The sequence below is a fragment of the Dermacentor albipictus genome, chromosome 1 (genome assembly GCF_038994185.2).
Source record: "Dermacentor albipictus isolate Rhodes 1998 colony chromosome 1, USDA_Dalb.pri_finalv2, whole genome shotgun sequence".
NCBI lineage: Eukaryota > Metazoa > Arthropoda > Arachnida > Ixodida > Ixodidae > Dermacentor > Dermacentor albipictus.
Genome location: NC_091821.1, coordinates 490,547,644 through 490,568,486, shown reverse-complemented (window position 1 = coordinate 490,568,486; position 20,843 = coordinate 490,547,644). Strand labels below are relative to the sequence as shown.

At 46.5% G+C, this 20,843-nt stretch overlaps 1 protein-coding gene across 6 annotated transcripts in view; it reads left to right on the top strand.

Moving 5' to 3' along the window:
* The window catches only part of Nipped-A (Transcription-associated protein Nipped-A), a 413,461-nt gene that overhangs the window by 178,469 nt on the left and 214,149 nt on the right, over nt 1–20,843 (top strand). For all 6 annotated transcript variants that reach the window (XM_065445525.1, XM_065445501.1, XM_065445517.1 and 3 more), the window contains 2 exons: nt 5,621–5,689; nt 11,779–12,138. In XM_065445525.1, the coding sequence (XP_065301597.1) occupies nt 5,621–5,689; nt 11,779–12,138 (429 nt within the window). The remainder of the gene's footprint in view (nt 1–5,620; nt 5,690–11,778; nt 12,139–20,843) is intronic.

The following is a 20,843-nucleotide window of genomic DNA, read 5'->3' as shown; positions in this document are numbered from 1 at the left end:
CTCAGATGGCTTGGAGGCGGGTCCACAGGGTCGGCAAGAAGAGGCAAGTCAAGGTGAAGTGAGCCGGCCGAACAGTCAATGAGGGCAGAATGATGGGCAAGAAACTCCAGACCGAGAATGAGTTCGTGAGGGCAATGCTCGATGACGGTGAAGAGAACGACATTGTGTCTCTCAGCAATGGTGAGTCGGGCAGAACACATGCCAACAGTAGCGACAGTCCCTCCATCGGCGACTTGTACAACTCGGTTCGGGGCAGGCGTCAGAACTTTCTTTAGCCGACGGTGAAGAGCAGCACTCATAATTGACACATGCGCCTTGGTGTCAATCAACGTGCACACAGGAACATTGTCGGCGAGAACGTCCAAAAGATTCTTGTTCGTTGGTAAGGCGAAACGAGGATTTCGTGCCAATGTCGTCAATGCAGCTTCACCTCCTGAAGCTGCGCTGTCTAGTTTTTAGTTTTCCGGTCGGGGGTGCGGCGAGTAGGTCGGAGAATGAGCACGGCGAGACGAGAGCGAGCGAGATTGACGACGGGAGGGAGAAGGCGAGCGGGAGTAGCGGGGTCGTGTCAAAGGCGTCGCAGGGTCAGATAATGGGGCGGGCATAGAAGGGGCAAAGGAAAAGGACACGCTAGAGGGGCGAGGGTGGTAATCACGAGAATGGCGCGTCGGAGAAGTCCAGCGGCTGCGGCAGTGGTGAGCTACATGTCCAATGCGTCGGCAGTTAAAACAGATCGGCTTGTCGTCAACGGTTCGCCATTCGGAGGGGTTGCACTGTCCATAAGAGTAAGAAGGGCGCGCTGGGGCCGGGCGTGGAGAGAGAGGTTCCGAGCATACGGAACGAATGGAGTGCAGGCCGACGTTGGACAACTCTTGACGGACGAAGGCCTGGATCAAGGAGATTGTCATCGGAGAATGATCAGGTGGCGGGAATGAAGGGGCCGCCGGTTGTGCCGCTTCAAGCTCACGACGAATGATGCGGGTCAAGTTGTCACGTCGCGACGGCTGATGGAAGAGGTCCTCACAGGATGACGTAGCAGCTGTGTTGGGAAGTCGCATGATGTGCTGGGATACCCGGCGGCTTTTAGCGTGCTCGAGACGGCGGCACTCCTTGAGGATCGCATCGATGCTGGTGACGTTGGTAAACACCAGTAAATTGAAGGCATCGTCAGCAATGCCTTTGAGGACGTGATTAACCTTATCGTCCTCAGACGTGGTCGTGTCAGCCTTGGCACAAAGGGCCAAGACGTTGAGGATGTACGACACATAGGACTCGGTCAACGTCTGTACACATGTGGAAAGGGCTTTCTTGGCATTGACTTGGCGACCGAACGGATTGCCAAAAAGGTTGCGGAGCTTCTCTTTGAAGAGATCTCAGCTCGAGATCTCCTCTTCGTGAGTCTGGAACCATGCAAGTGGAGCTCCGTCGAGGTAAAAAAGAACATTCGCAAGCATAATAGTCGGATCCCACCTGTGAACTGGTGCTGACACGTTCGTATAAGCGGAGCCAGTCGTCAACATCAGGACTGCTGGCTCCGTTGAAAACACCAGGATCCCGAGGGGGGAAACGGCGACGTAGGTCTGGGCTGCAGGCGGAGACGGTTCTGTAGATGATGTGCCGCCAGCAGGCGCCGAAGTTGCACTGTCGCCGTTGCGGCCGCTGCGAAGCTCAGTGACGGGTACGGCGAACGTCCACCTCCACCAAATTAATGTTACGTGTAGCTGAAGCCCAATGCTATATACACTAGCTACAGAGACGCTAACGGAAGGCTAAAATGGCGACGCTATATCAAGCGGGCCCACGTCGTCTTCCTCCTCCTCAGTGCAGCCACACTGTGTCGGCTGTTCCGTAGCAATCCTAAATAAATACTGTTTTCATTATGTGAACACCAACCTCCCTTTTTTGTTTGGCTTACATTCGAGGTAAGTTTTTAAATTTTTTCCAGGCTTCGGACATTCGGGGGTCAACTTAAAATTGGGGCTGATCTAGATTCGAGTAAGTACAGTACAGTAAAACCTCGTTAAACCGTACCCGCTTAAACAGTAGTTTCATTTTTAAGGTAGTAAAGTCAAATCCCCGACTTAGCGGCCATTGAACATGATGTTTTTTGTATCCGCATAAACCGTATCAGGTTATTGCACTCATTGGTTAAAACGGCCATTTCCCCTTTTCGTTGTGCAAACACAGCGGTGCATGGTCTCCATCGGGCAGCTTGGCAGAACAACAAGCCTCAGAGATCGGAACAATGGCCTCCAAGTGCCATGTGCGTTTGCGCGTGAAGCCATGTAAACATCAACATCATTTCAGCGCCGTACCAGAGAGCGTTGTGGCATTGTGCAAGTGAGGACTCGTGTTATGCCGAAGCTCGTATAAAAAAAGACGCCGGGTGCTCAGCATAGAAGAAAAATTAAACATCGTTCGTGCTGCCGAACGTGACGCGAAGAAGTCGGTGCTGGCACGCGACAGAGATCTGCTGTTGACTACGGTGTGGGGCATTTGGAGTGCGAAGAAGTTGCTCGGCAGCGCTGCTGCGACCGCGAAGAGATGTCGGCTACAAGGTTCGACTTTTCGCCAACGTTGCCTCTGTTGCTGCCGAAGTGCCGACTAGCGACGGTGATGAGGACGACACGGAAAGCGACAGCACGGGCGATTCAGGCCCGACAGTGGCAGAAGGTGCACGTTACGTCAGCCTCATGAGTGCAATTGTTGCAATGAGAACAGTACCCGGCAATGAAAAAGGCGCCCCGAGACATCTGCAGCACTACCGCGCGTGTGTACAGAGAATACGTAACGCCAACGAGGAATCTGCCATGTGAGTGTTTGCTGAGAAGAGGGGGCTGAGTGAAAAGCTGGCACGCAGCTTCAGTAAGTATGAGGCTGCTGTCGTCATGCTAGGCCACCGCGGCATCAAACGAAAATAACACTTTTGCTGCGCGAAGTGAATAAATACTGCATGTTTTTTTTCCCTTTCATCGCACTCTCTCTGTGTTCCCTTTTCGCCAAGTAAGTGGGTGATCTCATGCGAATTTCGGTTAAGCAGTACTACCATTTAGTACGTACTTTTTCTGTGCTTTGGCCATCTACGGTTTAACGAGGTTTCACTGTATATGTAACCAATCCTTTTTGTTCATGTCACTAGCAGGCCAGCCTACTTGCAACTAGAACTGTCATCACTCCTCACTGACATTGCATGCTCTTTCTTCATCGTCGACCCTCAGTGCATCTTCTTCTGTGCCGTCCAGGCTGTTTTAAATTCCAGTCTTTTTGAAGTTTGAAGGTGCGGATGATTATATTGCCGGGAATTTCACTCCATGCTTCCAGAATCCATCTGCAGAGCATGTTGGTGGATGACCTCCTTGCTTTGCCTGCTAGGGTAAGGTTGCAGTTACCCTTGGCCATCCATTACACTTACAGCCGCTGCACGTTGTCCTCGAAAGGTTTATTGATTGACATAGCAAGGGGTTGCAGCACATACACGTCAGGCCGCTCGGCATCACGGCGATGTCTGTGCCCATTTCTTTCATTTGGTGCCAGACACCCTTCTCCAGATGGTTGCGGAAACTGTCGATGATGAGCAGCAGCGGTAGAAAAAGACCCCCCTTTTGCCATTTCCAAACTGTTTTGAACCAGTCCACCATCAGTTCCGCTGACAACCAACCCTTCTCCTGAGCACAGACATGGATGCCAGTCGGACATCTTACGAGCAGAAAAAGATGCTCCGCCAAAATCTGCGGAGTAGAACGGAACTCTGCGTGACGTATTTCCTTTACCACGTTTGTCTGCTGGGAGGCGCCACCAGTCACGACTCGCGAGGAAGCAAAAGCTGCTGCACGCTTGGCGAGATATCCATTCCGCACTTTTGAAAAAACAACAATGTCGCTGAAGAAACAAGTGACTGGTGCAGCGGTGCTGGGAGAAAACAGTGGAAGGAAATGACAACACACAAGGCATCCTGGGTAACTCGGCGATAGAAGTTCCGCTTCCGCCTTGCCCCGGTGGCGCAGGTTGTGTTCCACTTGCAGATTTGGAGGCGTTGCTCTATGCCAGTCGAGTACTCGCTCGCAGATTTCGTCGGCTGCTCCAACTCCGCCATTGGAATTCAACATGAGTACGTCCTGGATGTGCATGAGGTAGGGCTTGGTGCGCATCTGGACATGTGAGCGAGACCTTCTTTGGTGGTGCGCTGACGTCTAACAGGCTTGCCAAACAAATCCTTGAGCTTCTGCTTGCAAATGTCGCAGCTGATAAGTTCCTCCTTGTGGGTCTAAAACCAGACACTAGCTGCTCCCACTTGGTAAAATATCTAATTAGCTAGCATAATGGTCAGCTGCTCAGCTGCTCATGCAGTTGAAGCCAATCTTCAAAATCGGGGTTGTCGGTGCTGAAAATGGCTCCTTGAATGATGGTAGGTGTGGGTGCTCACGTGCCCGAAGCATCCTTGCCTTGAGCTGGCATTGCAGATGTAGCCAAGGAGCGCCCGCTGCATAAATCTCTTTCCCTTAACCCACGACCTTGAGCCCGCTGCTCTTGAGCCCACAAGGAAAAGCATTTGATTCTGTTCAACAAATTCTATTGACAAAAAAAATTTTTTGCCAGCCCTTTGTATTCTAGAACTTTTTGTTATCTTTAGTAAAATTAGACCATACTGTATATCTTGATGTCTATGTACCTAAGTTGCTTATAGCTTGCGACATTCTTGTTATCGGATGCTAAGAGACTTGCGAGCATACGCAGCACCACGTTTTCTTTAAAAAAATTTATGTGCATTAAATTTTTTTGAAAAGTTTTCTGTTATTCGATTCGATATTTGACTTTTTTCTTGGTTCAGTTATATATTTGATTCGAAATCTACTATTTGGTATTTGCACAGCCTTAGTATTCGTTTCAATGCGGATACCAACAATGACGAAGGTGCTGCATTGTCAAGGAACACAGAAAGCAAATGTGACTTGATAGTCCGATCATGATGCGCTTATTATTCAAGTGTACATTGCTCTTGTGCAAGTGTACTCTGTTTTGGAATGATCTACACATTTCATGAAACCTAATAAAGGCGCACATGACAAGGTTGACTATATCCTTTGTTGTGACCATGTCGGCCTTCTCTTCCTTCATTATGAGCAATGCCAAGAACCATCGCAGGGTATGTGATGCACATGGATTCAGGCATGCATAGCACCACCTGTGTGGTGATTCCTCACCTTCTCAGGAGCATATGTGTTGGATTTGAAAAAGGGAAATATGGCTAACAGTCCAAGCTTCATACACTCAGAAATATTTTCTGCCTCTCATTACTGACAGTGTGTGACGATGTAGCACCATCATAGAATGAATGGCAGTGCCGGCACAGTTTTCTATTGTTGATTCATACCTTTCTCATCCTTTGTACCCTTTTTCCCTTTCTCAGTTCTGTGTAGTCAACTGGAGATACTCTCTGGTCAACCGCCCTGTCTTTACTTTTATCTCCCCTCACTCTGCCTTTCACTAACACTATCAACTTTCCAACGAGCCAAGGTTGAAACACAGTGGCACTCTGCTGGCAGTCTTAAGTCATTCGTGAAGCTGCGAGAGGACAATTGAATGTCCTTCCTGTTAACCTGTGCATCTATTGTGATTCCAGGCACCCCTGCGAAAATTCCTCGAGAGGCACCCAGCCACTGCCCTGGAGCTTTTGCTTGCTGAGCCACAAGTGAGTTGTCGCACTCTTTGTGTGAAGCATGTACAGTCACACACTTTCGTGCACCGTCAAACATTATAATAGGAAGTTATTTTTTCGTGATTTTGGGATGTCCCATTTGTTTACGGTAAAATAACCAAAGAGTTGAGGGAACAGTGACCTGCATTTTCTCCGAACAACTTGGAAAGATTTTGTGCTTACCACTTTAACTTGAGCCACGCAGGCTTCGTGGCTATAAGATAATGCTGCTGAGCACAAGGTTGTGGGTTAAATTTCTTGTCATAGAAGCCACATTCCAACAGGGGCAAAATGTGAAATGCACTCTGGGACTTGGATTTATGTGGCACTCAAAACCATACCTGTTCACCATTAATCAGGAGCTCCTCACTTTTATGTCACTCATAAATCAGCGTGCAGTTTTGGGACATTAAAGGGAAGCTGAAGAGTCTGTCGAATTCAATAAGACGCTCATATACGGATGCGAGAACCTTATAAACCAGGTAGGTTAAATTTGTTTTTTTTTTTTTTTTTTTTTTTTTCGATTAGGAGTGACGTAATCGTTGGTTGAAATTGCGCTGTAGCTCTGCCCCCCGTCGACTGAGCGAGTGGAGCGGAGACCGGAAACCGCGGTGTTGTGACGTCAACTCTAGTGTTTCGTTCCTTCGCAGCATCCGTGACCGTGCCTGACCGCGCTTGTTTCTGCGTGCGTGCCATCGTAATCTGCTTCGATCGACCCTGCATTCCTTTGTTGGTGCGTCTGCGTGTATGTAGAGTGGTGGTAGTCAACGTGCGTGGTAGTCAACATGAGTGGTAATCAACGTGAGTGGTAGTCAACAGATGAAGGTCACTACACATACTGCATGAACCGGGAAGCTTTTCACGCGTTTAAACCGTCTTTGTAGATTGCCGGCAGCTATGGACAGCGCACAAAGGCCGACGATCGCATCCCCGCTTACGTTCCACGAGGAGGCATGCAGGAACACAACACTACAGTTGTTTGACCAGAAACGAGCTCACTAGATTGGCGAAAGATCGGCGAGATCACTAGATCGCTTTGCAAAAAACATGCTCACCAAAGAGCATTTCCAATACGAGGAGATCCCAAGACTTTGCTTTCGTTCGCGTCGAAAGCACTTCTCGCACCAGCATCGTTTGCTTCTTCGAGAGGCCGGCTCTTCGCAGTTGGCTCGTACATGTAGGGAGTAACGCCGAACTCCTCAGAAAAACGCAGTCTCTTTAAATTTTCCATTACCGTCTCAGAAAAAACAGCACCAAACTACCTGGCACCGCGCTTCATGTGTAGCGGCAGCGGTCGGTTACTAGAGTTGACGTCACGAGGCGCACTGACCAATCACAGGCGGAAATGAGAAGTGCGAGCTGGGCGTGTCCGCTGCTGCACTTTTCGTCGAAATAAAATATATTTGCGCTTTCTTTCACTCAATTTAGATACGATATTCGAATTCGGAGGGTTGAAAACCATTATGTACAGATGTTCACTCATTTTTTCTGGAAAACCTTTCAGCTTCCCTTTAAGCCCCACAATTTTTAAGTTAACTACAGTAGAACCTTTTTCATATCTTTCGGAAAAAGACATGAAATGTATTAGTTTAAAAGGAAAAAAAAAAGCACTTGATTCTATTCAACAGAAATTCTATTGATAAAAAAATATTGCTATTGATAAAAAAAATATTTTCCAGTCCTTCATATACTAGAACTGAGCTGTAATCAATGCTGGCATTTTAATTTGATTGATGTCTCTTTTTATAAGAGTAGACCGTGCTGTGTATCTTGATATCTATATATTACTGATAGCTTGCTAAGTACTTGTTATGCAATCCTGGGAGGCTTCCAAGCATGTGCAGCACTGTAATGCAGTGATGCAGGCTTGTTGGCAAGACATAACATGTTCAATTTCTGAAATTGTTCTTTGATTCTGGTGTCCCTAGGCCTGATAAGAAGCATCCGCAAAGCAACAACAGAATCGTGGAGTATCTCACTATATTACGTAGAGTGAAAGCTGACACTGCTGCGCTGACGTATGCATTGGAATGCCAGTATATTGTGACTTCGGATTGGCATCGTTCTCAAAGAGCCCAGGGCACCTTAAAGACGTGCCTGGCAAGCACCGTTCCGTCTGTAACAATGATTCATTCTCTACTAAAACAGCACGTAAAAAAGTTGTTTTACCTTTATTATTACATAAAAACAGGTTTAATTATGAGAATTTTCTATTGCATGTACAATTATATGGAACATAAAAAGTAACAGGGGGCCACTAAAGTTGGAGGACAGACCAGAAGATTTTTCTGGCTTTGGAACAGTTTGTTGCATAGAGTTAATATGGTTTGTCATCTGTTTTTGCTTTTCTTCACTTGGTTATGCATTGTAGGTGAGTAAACTTCATTGGAAGATGTAAGATGGGTAAATGAAAACCTTTTGTGAAGATTTTACTTTTAGTATACATTATCTGTGTAGCCATGTCCACGTTTTAGACGAAGCCTCTTACAACACCAGCCAACACAAGCCTCGCAGACACATACACAGTCATTCCTGTGACCGCACAGCGCCTTAGGAAACTCCCATAGATCGTGGTGCCAGATTTCCCTCTAGGTGTTACAGTGAGAAACTCTATGAACAGAATAGTTGCTAATGGATTGTCTTGGCTTGGATAGATTTGTCGCAAGGCAACAGACGGCACCCTGTTGTTGAACGTCTCCCTTATGTCTAAACTAAAAGTCTTGAAGGAACACTCGTAAGGCAATAAACTCTATTGTAAAACTGTATACTGTCTAAAAATGCTGCTTTGACTACTCTTAAAGGGGGCATGGCACGGTCGCTCAACAATTTGTGGTTTCCCATGAAAAATTGTAGCAGATGGTTTATTATGGCTATACATGCATAAAAACTGGGCTGTAAAAGTACATTTCTGTCAAAAATATGAGCTGGAATTCGCTGGCTCTAAGCCCCGCCCTCCGGCACCCACCGCCATATTGCCAAGCCATGTGTGACGTCATGTTCTGCATAGAAACAAGCCATCGTCTGCTACAAAATCGGCCACTGCGCTATGTGAAGTGGGGGCATAGCTGCCGTTTCTTGCCATATGTGCTCCAGATGTCGAATGCCATGTCTCCGACACTGCCAACATCGTGTGATGAAGCAAGTGAGGAATCTTCGAGCAGCACATACAACGATGGTGTAGTGTGCGCTGTGCATTTTGACTTCGACCTCATCGCTACCAGCTCAAGTAACGAAACACGGCCTCCGAGATTCTCGCGCGCCTGCTGGCTTGCGCAAATCTCAGATGCCATAGACAACGATGCCGCAGTAAACGTGGTCAACATAGATGGAAACATCGGTGTTGCACTAATAGCTGCTGATGCCTTTCTGCACTCTTGATATTTCATGCATTTAGCACTGCTTAACCATCCGTTCATGGGAGGCGCTGTCTGGTGCTACTTCGCACAATGCAAATTGTTGTGCACGTAGATTGTTTACTGGCATGCATTTCTCTAGGATCTGTACTTGACTAAACCAGTTCTTTTTTTTTTTCCCCACTGTAGTTGCATGCAGCATATGTAAACAAATGCCCGCGCACATGTGTCCACGGCGCAAGGATTTGGCGGGGCGTACGCTTTGGCTGAACCTTCACTTGAACTTGCTTTATTGCACCCGATATCCATAAAGCAAATAGCAAGGCTAACGTTGTGCCGGTGCGTTGCCTGCCGGATGGGTCGGTGCTCGAACACGGACGGCATCGTGTCTGGCCGCAGCCTCAGCCTTTTCACAGGTAACCCAAATTTGGCAAGCAGGCGCAAATTGTCGTCATAGCTGCCTGACGGGAAGTGTTCTGAGAGCAACACAAAAGTGTCAGATAATCGCCAGTCCTTCCTGCCCACAATAATCTTCCAAGCCTTAAGTTTGACTCGCTCCTTGGGGAACCTGAAGTACGATATTGAGCACTCCTTGCTCCGTTCGCTCTAGCACCCAACAGCGCTACATAGGCGCTGCGGTGGCATTGTTTGAGCTGCTACTAGTGGAACAATTCCAATGGCAAACTGAACAAAGCAGAAGTTTCCCGCATGCGTGCACAGCTGACACACAGATTTTTTGCTGGAATATACAGTATACATGTTTGCTCGGCAGGCATGCAGCCTGTGATGTCACGGCTCGGGAGCATGCCAGTGTTGCCCCACTGTTATACTGTTCGAGTGTAATATAAAAAATTAAATTACAAATTACGTGCTGGCTCAAATGCGCTAAAATTTTGACTATGTGTTCTTGAACACAAAGATTATCTCACACAATACAGATTATGGTAGAAAATTGCGTGTCATACCCCCTTTAACTGGATGGCAAGCCATTCAGCTTTGGAGCTTTGACAACTCGCGCCTAGATGGTGTGGTGAAGTTTTCTGCTTTGCGGCATATCGTTGATTTATGCTATACGGAAACGTTATCAAATGGCGTCCCGCAAAGGTTTAGCGGGTAGAACGCGCTGCGTGGGAATGACGGCAGATACGAATTAGCGTATGCAAACTCCTTGCCCCGTCTCAGTTAAGAGGAACTTAGTAATGCGAATTTGACGATTATTCTTCATGGAAAATGCTGCTCAAAAGGCAGAATTTGGATCGTTATATCCGATATGCGGGGAATAACATATCATTATATACAGTTTTTTTTTTTTTTTATAGCCCTAATGCATAAGTTGATACTCTGAAGTCGACTCATCGTTATAACTGATATATCGTTATATGGGGTATATAAGTGGACTGCACAGTAGTAGAATCATCTTCTATGTGCTTCGCCACCTAACATGGCTGCTTTTGTGTTTTTGAATATTTCGAATCAAATACTAATATATTCGAATTGAATATTCAATATTTAGTTTATTTGCACACTAGTAGTATTGGGTTATTTCCTGATTTCTCGATCCCAAATGTTGGAGCCAGGAAATAGTACATATTGAGTACATATCAACAAGATTCTACTGTACTATTTATTGCCTTGTTTTTATATAACTGTTGTAAGATAAAACAAGAAAGGGGCTGACAGATGGAATAGCACACTGTGGTATAAAGTTTGTAAACAGGGATGAAGTGCCTCAGACAGGCTGGCCAATGTTTCGATAGGAGGACCTATCTTCGTCAAAGGCGGCCTCGTCATCCTCGGCGTGTTAGTTTTAAAGGGTTAGTGCAGTGACGTCACGTGCGGGTGTTGTCGCTGGTGGCTGGTTTTAAAGAGAGAGATTACACGCTCCCAAGCCCCCGTATTTCTTAAAGATTTCATTTTTCTCTTTCTTTTTCTTTCACTCCCCCCCTTTTTTTGTCTGTCTTGGCGCCGCCCTTGCTTTCCCCACCCCCCCTTTCTTTTTCTTTTTTTTTTCCTGTTTTTCTGCTTCTATTTCTTTTCTTTTCTCCCCGCGTGCCCACTCTCACGCTCTTGTCCCCTCGTCTTGAGAATGAAGCTCACAGACGTCGGACGACAGCGCTTGTTTCCTCTTGTAATCTCTCTCTTTAAAACCAGCCGCCAGTGACAACACCCGCACGTGACGTCACTGCACTAACCCTTTAAAACTAACACGCCGAGGATGACGAGGCCGCCTTTGACGAAGATAGGTCCTCCTATCGAAACGTTGGCCAGCCTGTCTGAGGCACTTCATCCCTGTTTACAAACTTTATACCACAGTGTTGTAAGATAAGTTATAGTTGGCCTCGTTTTATAGAAAAGTTGGCACCTTGGCTTGCCCAATTTGCCGAGAAAGAAACTAAGCACCATGAAATGCTCACATTGCTCTCAAAGAAGCAAGCTGATGTGAAGCTGTGGTCTGATTTTGTTGCTGTTGGCAACTGAAAGACCTGTCAGATCAGCCCATTTAGTTGCAGATCGGTGTCTTGTTAAGAAGTGAGCAGGAGAAGAGTAACCCGTATGTTTCATCTCCACTGCTTCCCCTCCCACTTGCTAACATATCCTTATCTCACATTTCTACCTTGACAGCTGATTAGGTAGACTTATGAGGCTCACTTTGGGGCCAGACATAGTTGTGACATGGGGAAGTCAGTCATTCATTGGCTCCTTGTTGCACCTTGATGCTTGTGCCTGCAGGTGCTGGATGAGCAGCTGAACCGCTTCCTCGAACATCTCCTGAGGGATGGCGCTACGTTCCGGGCGGCACTTCAGCGGAACACTGGCTGCATTGATCGGCTTGCACAACTGCTCGATGAGGGAGGTCCCGAGCTGCAGCGGCTTGCCGTGCGCCTTGTAGCCGCTGTGTCGCGCCGTGAGCCCCAGTTTCTGGCTGAGCGGCCTGCGCTGGTGGCACGGCTACGAGCTGTCTGGGTTTCGGACAGCTTCCAGACTGCAGGCTCAGCTGGCCTGGCTCAGTGGCGCGAGCCCAAGTTGCTCTGCCGCTGCCTGCTGGGCGTGGTGCAGCAGCGGCCGCACGAGATCGAGCTCCTCTTCCAGGTGGGTGGCCTGCTGGTTTCTCCTTGATGCACTTGCAGGATGTGTAGTAGCTTTTAGCCTTTCCATGAGGCAGGTACTCGCCAGGGCAGCTTAATGGCTGCTGTGGCATTGTGCTGCTGAGCTTGAAGTCCCGGGATTGATTGTGGCTGTGGTGGCCATATTTTGGTTGTGTACTTATATTTAGGCTAGGCTTGTATACTTAGATTTAGGTGCAAGTTAAGGACCCTCAGCTGGTCAAAACTGATCCGGCCGGAGTCCCCCATTAATGCCATGCCTCATAATCAAATTTTGGTTCTGGTGTATAAAACTGCAGAATTTAAATCCTTTTTCTATGTTTCAACATTTCGTGTCTTGCGTCACATGTATGTGGGGCTTCTGTGGCAGAGCAAGTGTGGTACACAGTTCTTTTACTTAAATTCTGTTTGAGGTGTCCGGTTGGCTTAGAGCCTTAGCGATATCGTGCCCCTATCAGTTGCTCTTTGTTTTAAAAGTGTGTGCCTTCAAGGGCATTAATCTCGAAGGACCACTTTTGGGATACTTTCACGAGATTTCGCTTGACTTTGCGAGATGCATCAACATCTATGAGCATAGCATTATTAGTGTAGGGGCGAGCATAAAAAACAACTAATTGGTGGAGGGCAAGCATCCAATGATGACTTGCCACCGACCGGCCAGTGTCGAGTTTTATCCTAGTACTGCTGCTTAGGATGCTAAGCTTAAGGGGGGACGCGGGTCTTGAAACGGCAAAAAATCACAAAAAAGTCGATTTTCGGAAAAGTGCATTTTCGCTACGTTTATACATTCAAGAATCCCTCCGCGAAATCTAGAAGCTAAATTTAATCGGAAAATAATAAAAAATCGCGCTTAAAGGGGCCAGGGTGAACGCGAAATCGGCAAAATTTGGTCAAAAATGTTCAAACTTCGCGCCGTCACCATTTGCGAACGCGGTGGCCGATGGCCGCCATCTTGCGCTTGTTTTGAAGCTGTTTTCTTTGTGCGCATTTTGCACCAGTTCAAAATGGCGTCGGTGAAGGGAAACCAACGCTATCACGTCATTTCTGGAGGATGTGTCCGTGCCGCCGATTGGCCAAAGCGCGCACACCCCCGCGCGCCTCGCTCCTATTGGTCCGGTGCTCGTCGGCGCGCGCTCGACCGCTCTCGCGTCTCGCTACGTTTGTTTATCTCTGGTTTCATCGCGCCGCTGTCTACGTTTGTTCAGCCGCTTGCTTCGCGACGTTTGATAAGATGCTCATTTCGCTGCCCGGATGGCTGGAAAAGATTGTCGTCTCAACGCTACTGCGCGTCAAGCGGCTGTGCAATGCGCGACGGAAGGCGGCTAGGCCTGTCATACTCGCGGAGTTGCCGGTTGCTGGTCTGCCTGGACATTCTACCGGATCGAGTTCCGAGCTGCAAACTGGCGCGTCTAGCGTCAACACTTCGTCCGCCCACGCCACGCGTGTTGGCACAGATCGTGCAGGCACCGTTTCCTTCACGACTGAAGAAAGTAGCGAGCGCGCAGCGAGCGCCGGAAAACGTCCGGAGCGCCGGACCTTCGAAGTGCTAACTCCAGCAAGAAGCGAGAAGCCTCTTTGAGCGCAAGGAAGCCGGCGAAAAAGCGGCAAAAAGATAGGATGTATCCAGATTATGCCCCTAGTGAATTTCCTTGAGATTTTATTGGTATGTTCTCAATAAAGATGTTGCAGAACGTTTTTCCTTGATTTCTCAAAACAACAATTCCGACAGACTTCCAATTTTGGAGGTAAAATAGCTTCTGTCCTATTTCAGCTATCAACATAATTTTTTTTTGCCAGAAAGATAAATGTATGCAGTAAGCAATATGCACCTTTTCAAAGCAGCACTCTTCTCAAAAAGTTTTTGAAATGGGTCAAATGCTTGACGTGTCAAGATGGCATTTTTTTCTCACAATTTTGATGAGCTCTAACTCTTGCTCAGATTAGCCTAGAACATTGAATAATACCTTATGGCACTCCCTGAACATCCTAGATAGTCTTTATACTCAAATTACTGTGTTAGGGTTTTCTGTTTAGAAGCTAATTTTCCTCCAAACAAAGGACTCAGCTTATACAATGCATTTGGAGTATATCAGAAACTACTTATCCTATGGCAAAATTAATTATATTTTTAGAATCTGCATATTAAAATACACAATGTGTGAAAATTTCGTTGAGATCTGTCCACAAATAAAAAAGTTGTATTTCAAGTGCAGCCTCCCCCCTTAAACAGCACCATTTTGTCAGAGTCAAGTTAGGTTTTATAAAGACTGGCTTTCACGAGAGCTCTTACAGACAATACAGTAAAGTCACATTGATTCGAACTTCAAGGGGGCCTGAAATTTGTTCATGTAAAATGGAGTTCGAACTAAGGAAAGCCCCCTAAATATAGCAGCCGATCAGCTGTGCATTACAGTACATGAAACCAAAACCGTTACCGAGCTCGCATTAAAAAAGTCTTAGCTTTCCTAGCTTTGCATGCCGTTTGCTGTGGGTGCGAGACAAAATGTGTGAAGGTGAGCTGACAAGGATGTTGGCTTGATGTGCACCGTCCTCCCGCATGCCCATTGTTGGAGATGTCATGATGGAGAGCGCGGTGATGACATCAAGCACGTGCTAAGAGAGGAGCAGAGGGAGTAGGTGAGTATGCGGTGACGTGATCAAGCGTGTGCTGGGGACTCCTTCCAGTCCCTTTTTAAGCTGGATGGGAAAGGAGGGCACGCCACTCTGCTTGCTCCAGTTGGGTCTCAGTTCTCGTGCGTCTTTCGTCGTCATTTTCACAGCACGCAACATTACCGTTGCTAGTGATGCACTGAGCCTTCACCATGGGCCTGAGTTTGCCCCAAGAGTGGTCCACGAGAGTAAGAGATGTTGTTTGAAATACAGTTGCCGACCGTTTATTCGGACCTACCTCACGGGGACTGCGGAAATGTCCGAATAAACAGGTGTCCGAAAGAGCAGATTAAGAAAAAAAAAATGAAATCCTTTATTTCCACGCACTGATTTGGGCTTGGCAGTAGGCTTGAAGAAATCGCGAATGCGCCGTTGCACGCTGTTCCGTTTACGCGCAATCAGATAAGCCTGAATCTCGGAGAGGGTCGTAAGGTCACTATAGGCAGCTGAAAGCACAGTCACTGCTTGTACACGCTCCGCATGTGACGGCAGCGTAGCACATGGTGCATCATCTTCCGACTCGGAGTCATCGTCCGGTGGTGCAGCAAAAACCTGACGAATGATTTCGCCGTCGTTGAGTTCTGCGCATGTCAGTACAGCAGTGTCAGCACCTGTGAAACTGTCAAATGAGACGGTGTCCGGAATCGCAATGCAACCACTGTGCAGGTCTCCGCAGAACATTTTCCATGTCATTAGGGAGCACATCGGAAGGCGACACATCTTAGGCCTCCCGGCACCCGCTTGCCGGCATTCTCCAGCACAGTCTGCGCGGGCACTATCAGTGCCATTAGACACTTGACGCTATGTTACCGTATGCTGTGTTGGATCACCGGAACCTCGACACAGCACACAAAGCACCACCATGCCGACACCAATCGCATAAACGAAAACCGTGGCCTACTGGCAGCAGCAGCGTTGTGCGGAAGAAACAAATCAGCTGCTGGTTTGTCTTGACATGGCTTACTAATCTGAAACCGGAACTGCTGTAGAGCTACTCTATCGAACCAGGCAGAAACAATGATGATGAGCGGGAATTAGCAGTAGCGCCACTACGTGGGGCAGCAAGGAGGCTCCGTTCAAAACAAATATGGCGTTCAGCAAGTCGAACCTTGCACCGGTCAGAGTCGGTGCATGGTGCTCTCGATCGACTTAGCTCAAGGAGTGTCCGAAAAATCAGACGAGAGGTTGCAAGGTGTCCGAACTTTCGGCAGTTGTTATACGTTATGGTCTATGGGGAGAATGGCGGTGCCGCGAAGCAGACCGAATAATCGAGCATGTCCGAATTTTCGGAGTCCGGAAAATCAGTCGCCGACTGTACCATATATTTTTACGTATAACCCGCCACCACATATAATCCGTACCCTCAGTTACAACTCAGAAAGACAAAAGAAATTATGCATATAAGCCTCAACAATAACTGCACATTATATTAAAGATCTTTGCAAAAACAGTCTCCATTTGCAGATGCATGACTCATCCACATCGTGTATCTTCGGCCAGTGGCACTAAATGCAATATGGTGACCCATAAGAAAGAAAAGAATCGATGACCACGAAGGAAAGGAGGAGGGTGCTTCAACATGTAGGGGTGGAGAGAGGGTGTAATTTTCTAGGAGATAATGAAGCTTTAAATGGTGGAGAACGTTGCTTGGAGGTGTAGCTTCACGGGAGCGCATGCCATGCTGCTGCTCAAAAATGTGTTAACTGTTGCGTGATATACGGAGTTTGAATTCGCTGGAGTTTTTCTGTTCAAATCCAAAGGACTTTTCCAGGACCAACAGAGCTGTTCAAATTATCCATCAGTTCGAATTAACAGATTTCAAATTATCCGGATTTCACTGTAGAACACTGGAATGACATTGCACAAAAAAGGAAAATTGACACAAGCACTCTTTTTTGCCCATTCTAACCCTTGTGTTCTGACATCCAAATGTATGTATTCCTTAATGAAATTATCTAGCCCAATTGTTTAGACATGCAATTATAATGATATTGAGTTCAAAGTGAATAGTGATTTGGGATGAATATTTTCATATAGAGTAGCTGTTGTGCAGAGGAGTGGCTGCAATCTCGTATGTATAGGAACTATTGCATGTTGGAATTACTTGTTCAGTGGAAGAAAGAGATCATATTTTAGCCCAGTAAAACTCATTAACGAAATGTCAGATACAAAAAGGTTAATTAACAGCAAAGCAGGATGCAACTGCGTTTGTGCATGCGAGAAGTTAATGAGAAAAAACAAATAAAAATGCACAAATTCAAAATGTTGACTACTGCCAGATTAGAGGAAATGTAAGCAAAAATAGGGCCCTACCATTACTTTATTCTGATTAAACAATTAGGCTACACTTATTAGAGGTTTCACTATTTGTACTGTGACCGAAGACTGCTCGTGCACACGTGTGCAAGGAACACATACTTCACCGCAATACAGTGCCCCTTTTCACTTTTGGTATGCTTCACGGAACAGAAGGTGTGCTTTGCCACATAACATAACTGTACTAGGGCAATGCTGAGTATAGGGAACCAGTGATCACACTTCGAAAAAGTCTAATTAAAATATTTTCATAGGTAATGTCGAATAGTACTGCAGCATAGCATGTGGTACATAATCAAATGCTCTTTCCAAGAAGATTCGTTGCAAAACAAAACACTCTTTAGGTAACACATAAAAATTATAGAAAGCTCCATTTTTTGCAGCCAGTTGATTAAAACAACAAAGCTACAAAAACATTAATATCGAAGGAAATTCAGAATATACACTTCAAATATAAATGACACAGGGACAGTGTTTAAAAAAATAAATGCTCAGTGCACTGCCTTTCAGATAAAAAAAAAGAAGAAACTAAGACCAGGAACTGCTACATCGCTCATGGCATGTGGTGAAGCTGTTCCTGGTTCTTTTTTCTAAAGCATAGGTGCACTTCGCACTTTGCCCACAAAACTTTTTTTTTTTTTTAACTTTGCGGTCCTCGTAACACAGTTTGCAGTTTCGTTTTTTCGGCGTCTTCTGGGGATGGTCCAGCGAACCTACTTCACCAGTTCGTTTGGAGTCGTGAACCTTTTTCCAAGACCGATCTCTGTCAGCATAGCTGGGCAGCTGCACAATTATGCATCCAAGCATATCTGTATGCATTTTTGCAGATGGTCTATAACCTCCTGAGACCCGGGATGCATTTGGGTGCACAAATTTTTCCCAAACTTTCAGAATAAATCAGTAGGGTTATGAAGGTGAAAAGTGTTAACTAGTTTTTCAATAGCCCTGATAGTTTCAGCTCAGCGCGATGTCCAATATATTGGACACTGGGATGCTACCCGGTCTTTGTTCACCCAGCGCGCACGTAATGGCGTACCGCAGGTATTGCGCTAAAACTCGTGTGCTAAAATATTTTAATAAGTCGAAAGGCAAAGTAATGAATAAAGTACATAAAAGAGCACTCTTCTGCGCTCAACAAAAATATTTCGTTTGTGCTCATTTCCTGTGGGCAATTTCAAAACACCTCTTTGCCCTTCGTGATGCAGCAGTAGAGCCGACATTTGGTGCAAAATAACGACATTTGGTGCAATAATAATGTCGCAGCCCTGTAGTCTGCAACGGGCAGCGTTTGCAGTGCCTGCCACCATTGAGCAGTGCGTAGGGCTCTTTTCTTTGGTTTCTCCAGGAGACAGTCGAGCCTGCTTTGATGGCGGATGCCACTCGGATTCGTTCTCACTCTCCGTTTCATCCTGCTTCTTCCCTTGAGCAACGACAGTCTCAGCAACAGATTGGCGGAACTGCACATATTTGAGTATTTCCGCTGTTTCTTTAGGGAGCGTATGTCCCGCGTCTACCTCACCCAGCAGTTGTTGAGGGCAATGTCGAAGAGGCAAAAGATGGCTCTGGTTGCCCACTTGTTGACACGTGCTTTAATCATGTAGTAACTTATCATTCAGTCTGCTTTGTCAACACCAACCATGTATACGTTGTACATGCGAACAATATCTGGTAGACGGATATCGATATGTTTTTCCCTTACGAGGCCACCTGCGACAGCTGGTGTCTTGCGGGTCCACGCCATGGATTGAAAAAAGAAAAGTTACCGGCTTAATTCATCCGACACGCGACGCCGGTCCCCTAAAGAAAAAAAGAGACGCGATCTCGTCCACAAGCCGCTAAATGCCAACAGTACTCGCCTGCTGTTCATAACAAGGCCATGGCAAAAGCGCGGTCAAAATAACAGGGTTGAGTCCTAGCGTCCAACGTAATGGACACACGAAATCAAGGGAAGCGTGAAAAAAAGTAAGGGCACGAACAGTTTAAGTTTTGTATTGTGCGCGTACGCTATTGTATTAACTTTAATAGAAAATCAAAGATATGCCCAAAAAGCAGGTAGAAATACCAGAAACGGTGCTTACTTCTCCGGCAGCTGCCGTAAAACGCCGCGCCGCTGAATGCCGCCATTGTGGAACTGTTTTGGCGGGAATTTGAACGATGTATTTTCATCAATGCTGCATAGATGGCGCAAGCAGGTGTCCAATAAGTTGGCCAGCGCGATTTTATGAGGATGGAAGTCTTGTCACAGGAGTACTGTCTCATATCTGAATGTCCAATATATTGGACAAATCCTCATAGCGGGGTCTCAGGAGGATAATCACCTCTGAAGTAAAGAAAGAAATCCCATATCGTTGTAAAGTGTCTTGCACTGCTCCATAGTGCTGGGCCGAGATGTGCTACGGGCCGCCCTCATGGCGTGAATGGAAGTTTTTTTGCTTGCCAATGGCAGCATATCATGACCAAGCAAAATGTGCACCCTGAAGATAATCAGTTGAGCTCCGAGGTCACGAAAAAAGATGGACAGACAAGTGTGCACAAGGAAAGAGACCACTCAAGGCTGTAAACGAAACTCGCCGGTGAACAGCTGCGGATGTCCCAGGCTGACTCAAAACATTGTCGTCAGAGCTTGAATCTGTTTTGCTGTCATCTTTGGAATTGTAACTCGAGTCCTCATTGCCAAATTCAAGTGTGGGTGCTGCATAGTTTCAAGCGGGACATGTTTTTCGTGGCACAGCCACACGGGACAACACTATGGGAGCGACTTTCAATTCGAGTAATTGTCTCTTTTTTTTGTACCTATTACAATCAGTGTGCACTTTCTTATGTTACTTTCTTATGAAGCTGTACGACTTTGATGCATGCCCCCCCCCCCCCCTTATCTAATGCCTTCGGGCCCTTAAGGTTGAATAAATGAAATAAAACTGCGTAGTAACACCGGCAGCGCCCCTTGCCGGGATTTTACTAAGAAGTGAAATCGGAACCCTTTGAACCTGGCTGAAAATACGAGGTCCACATGTTGGACATGCAGCAGATCTTCAGAAATACACTTTGGTGGAATAAATGACTTGGACTGCAAACTAAAGCTTACTAGTGAACAGCTGACATAATTTTTGGGTAATTATCAGCACTCGGCACTGTCAAATGGCAAAGCTGATCATGCAATTTATTATTTCTTGACTTGTTGAGAGTCTTTTGATTACAAAAATTTGATGCTAGTGCGGCGCCATCATAAGCGGCATGCTTTTTTCTGGAGCATGGCAGAGGGTGATAGCCACACTACTTTTCGCTGCAACACAGGCACATTAGTTTGCAAAAAAGGTCAGTCAAAAATCACATCGCCAGAGCAGGGAACCTTAAACTGATTCTGAAAGTGCAATGCCTGTACTAACCACTGGGTGGCCTTAAGTGCATAAGAATAAGAATGGGCTGGGGTTTGTTTGGCAGGCATTCTCAGATCATGAACAGCAGGTTGCCATTATCCCTCAAGAGTAAAGTGTGTAATAGCTGTGTCTTATCAGCACTCACGTACGGGGCAGAAACCTGGAGGCTTGCGAAAAGGGTTCTGCTGAAATTAAGGACAGCATAACAAGCTATGGAAAGAAGAATGATGGGTATAACGTTAAGGGATAAGAAAAGAGCAGATTGGGTGAGGGAACAAACGCGGGTTAATGACATCTTAGTTGAAATCAAGAAAAAGAAAGGGGCATG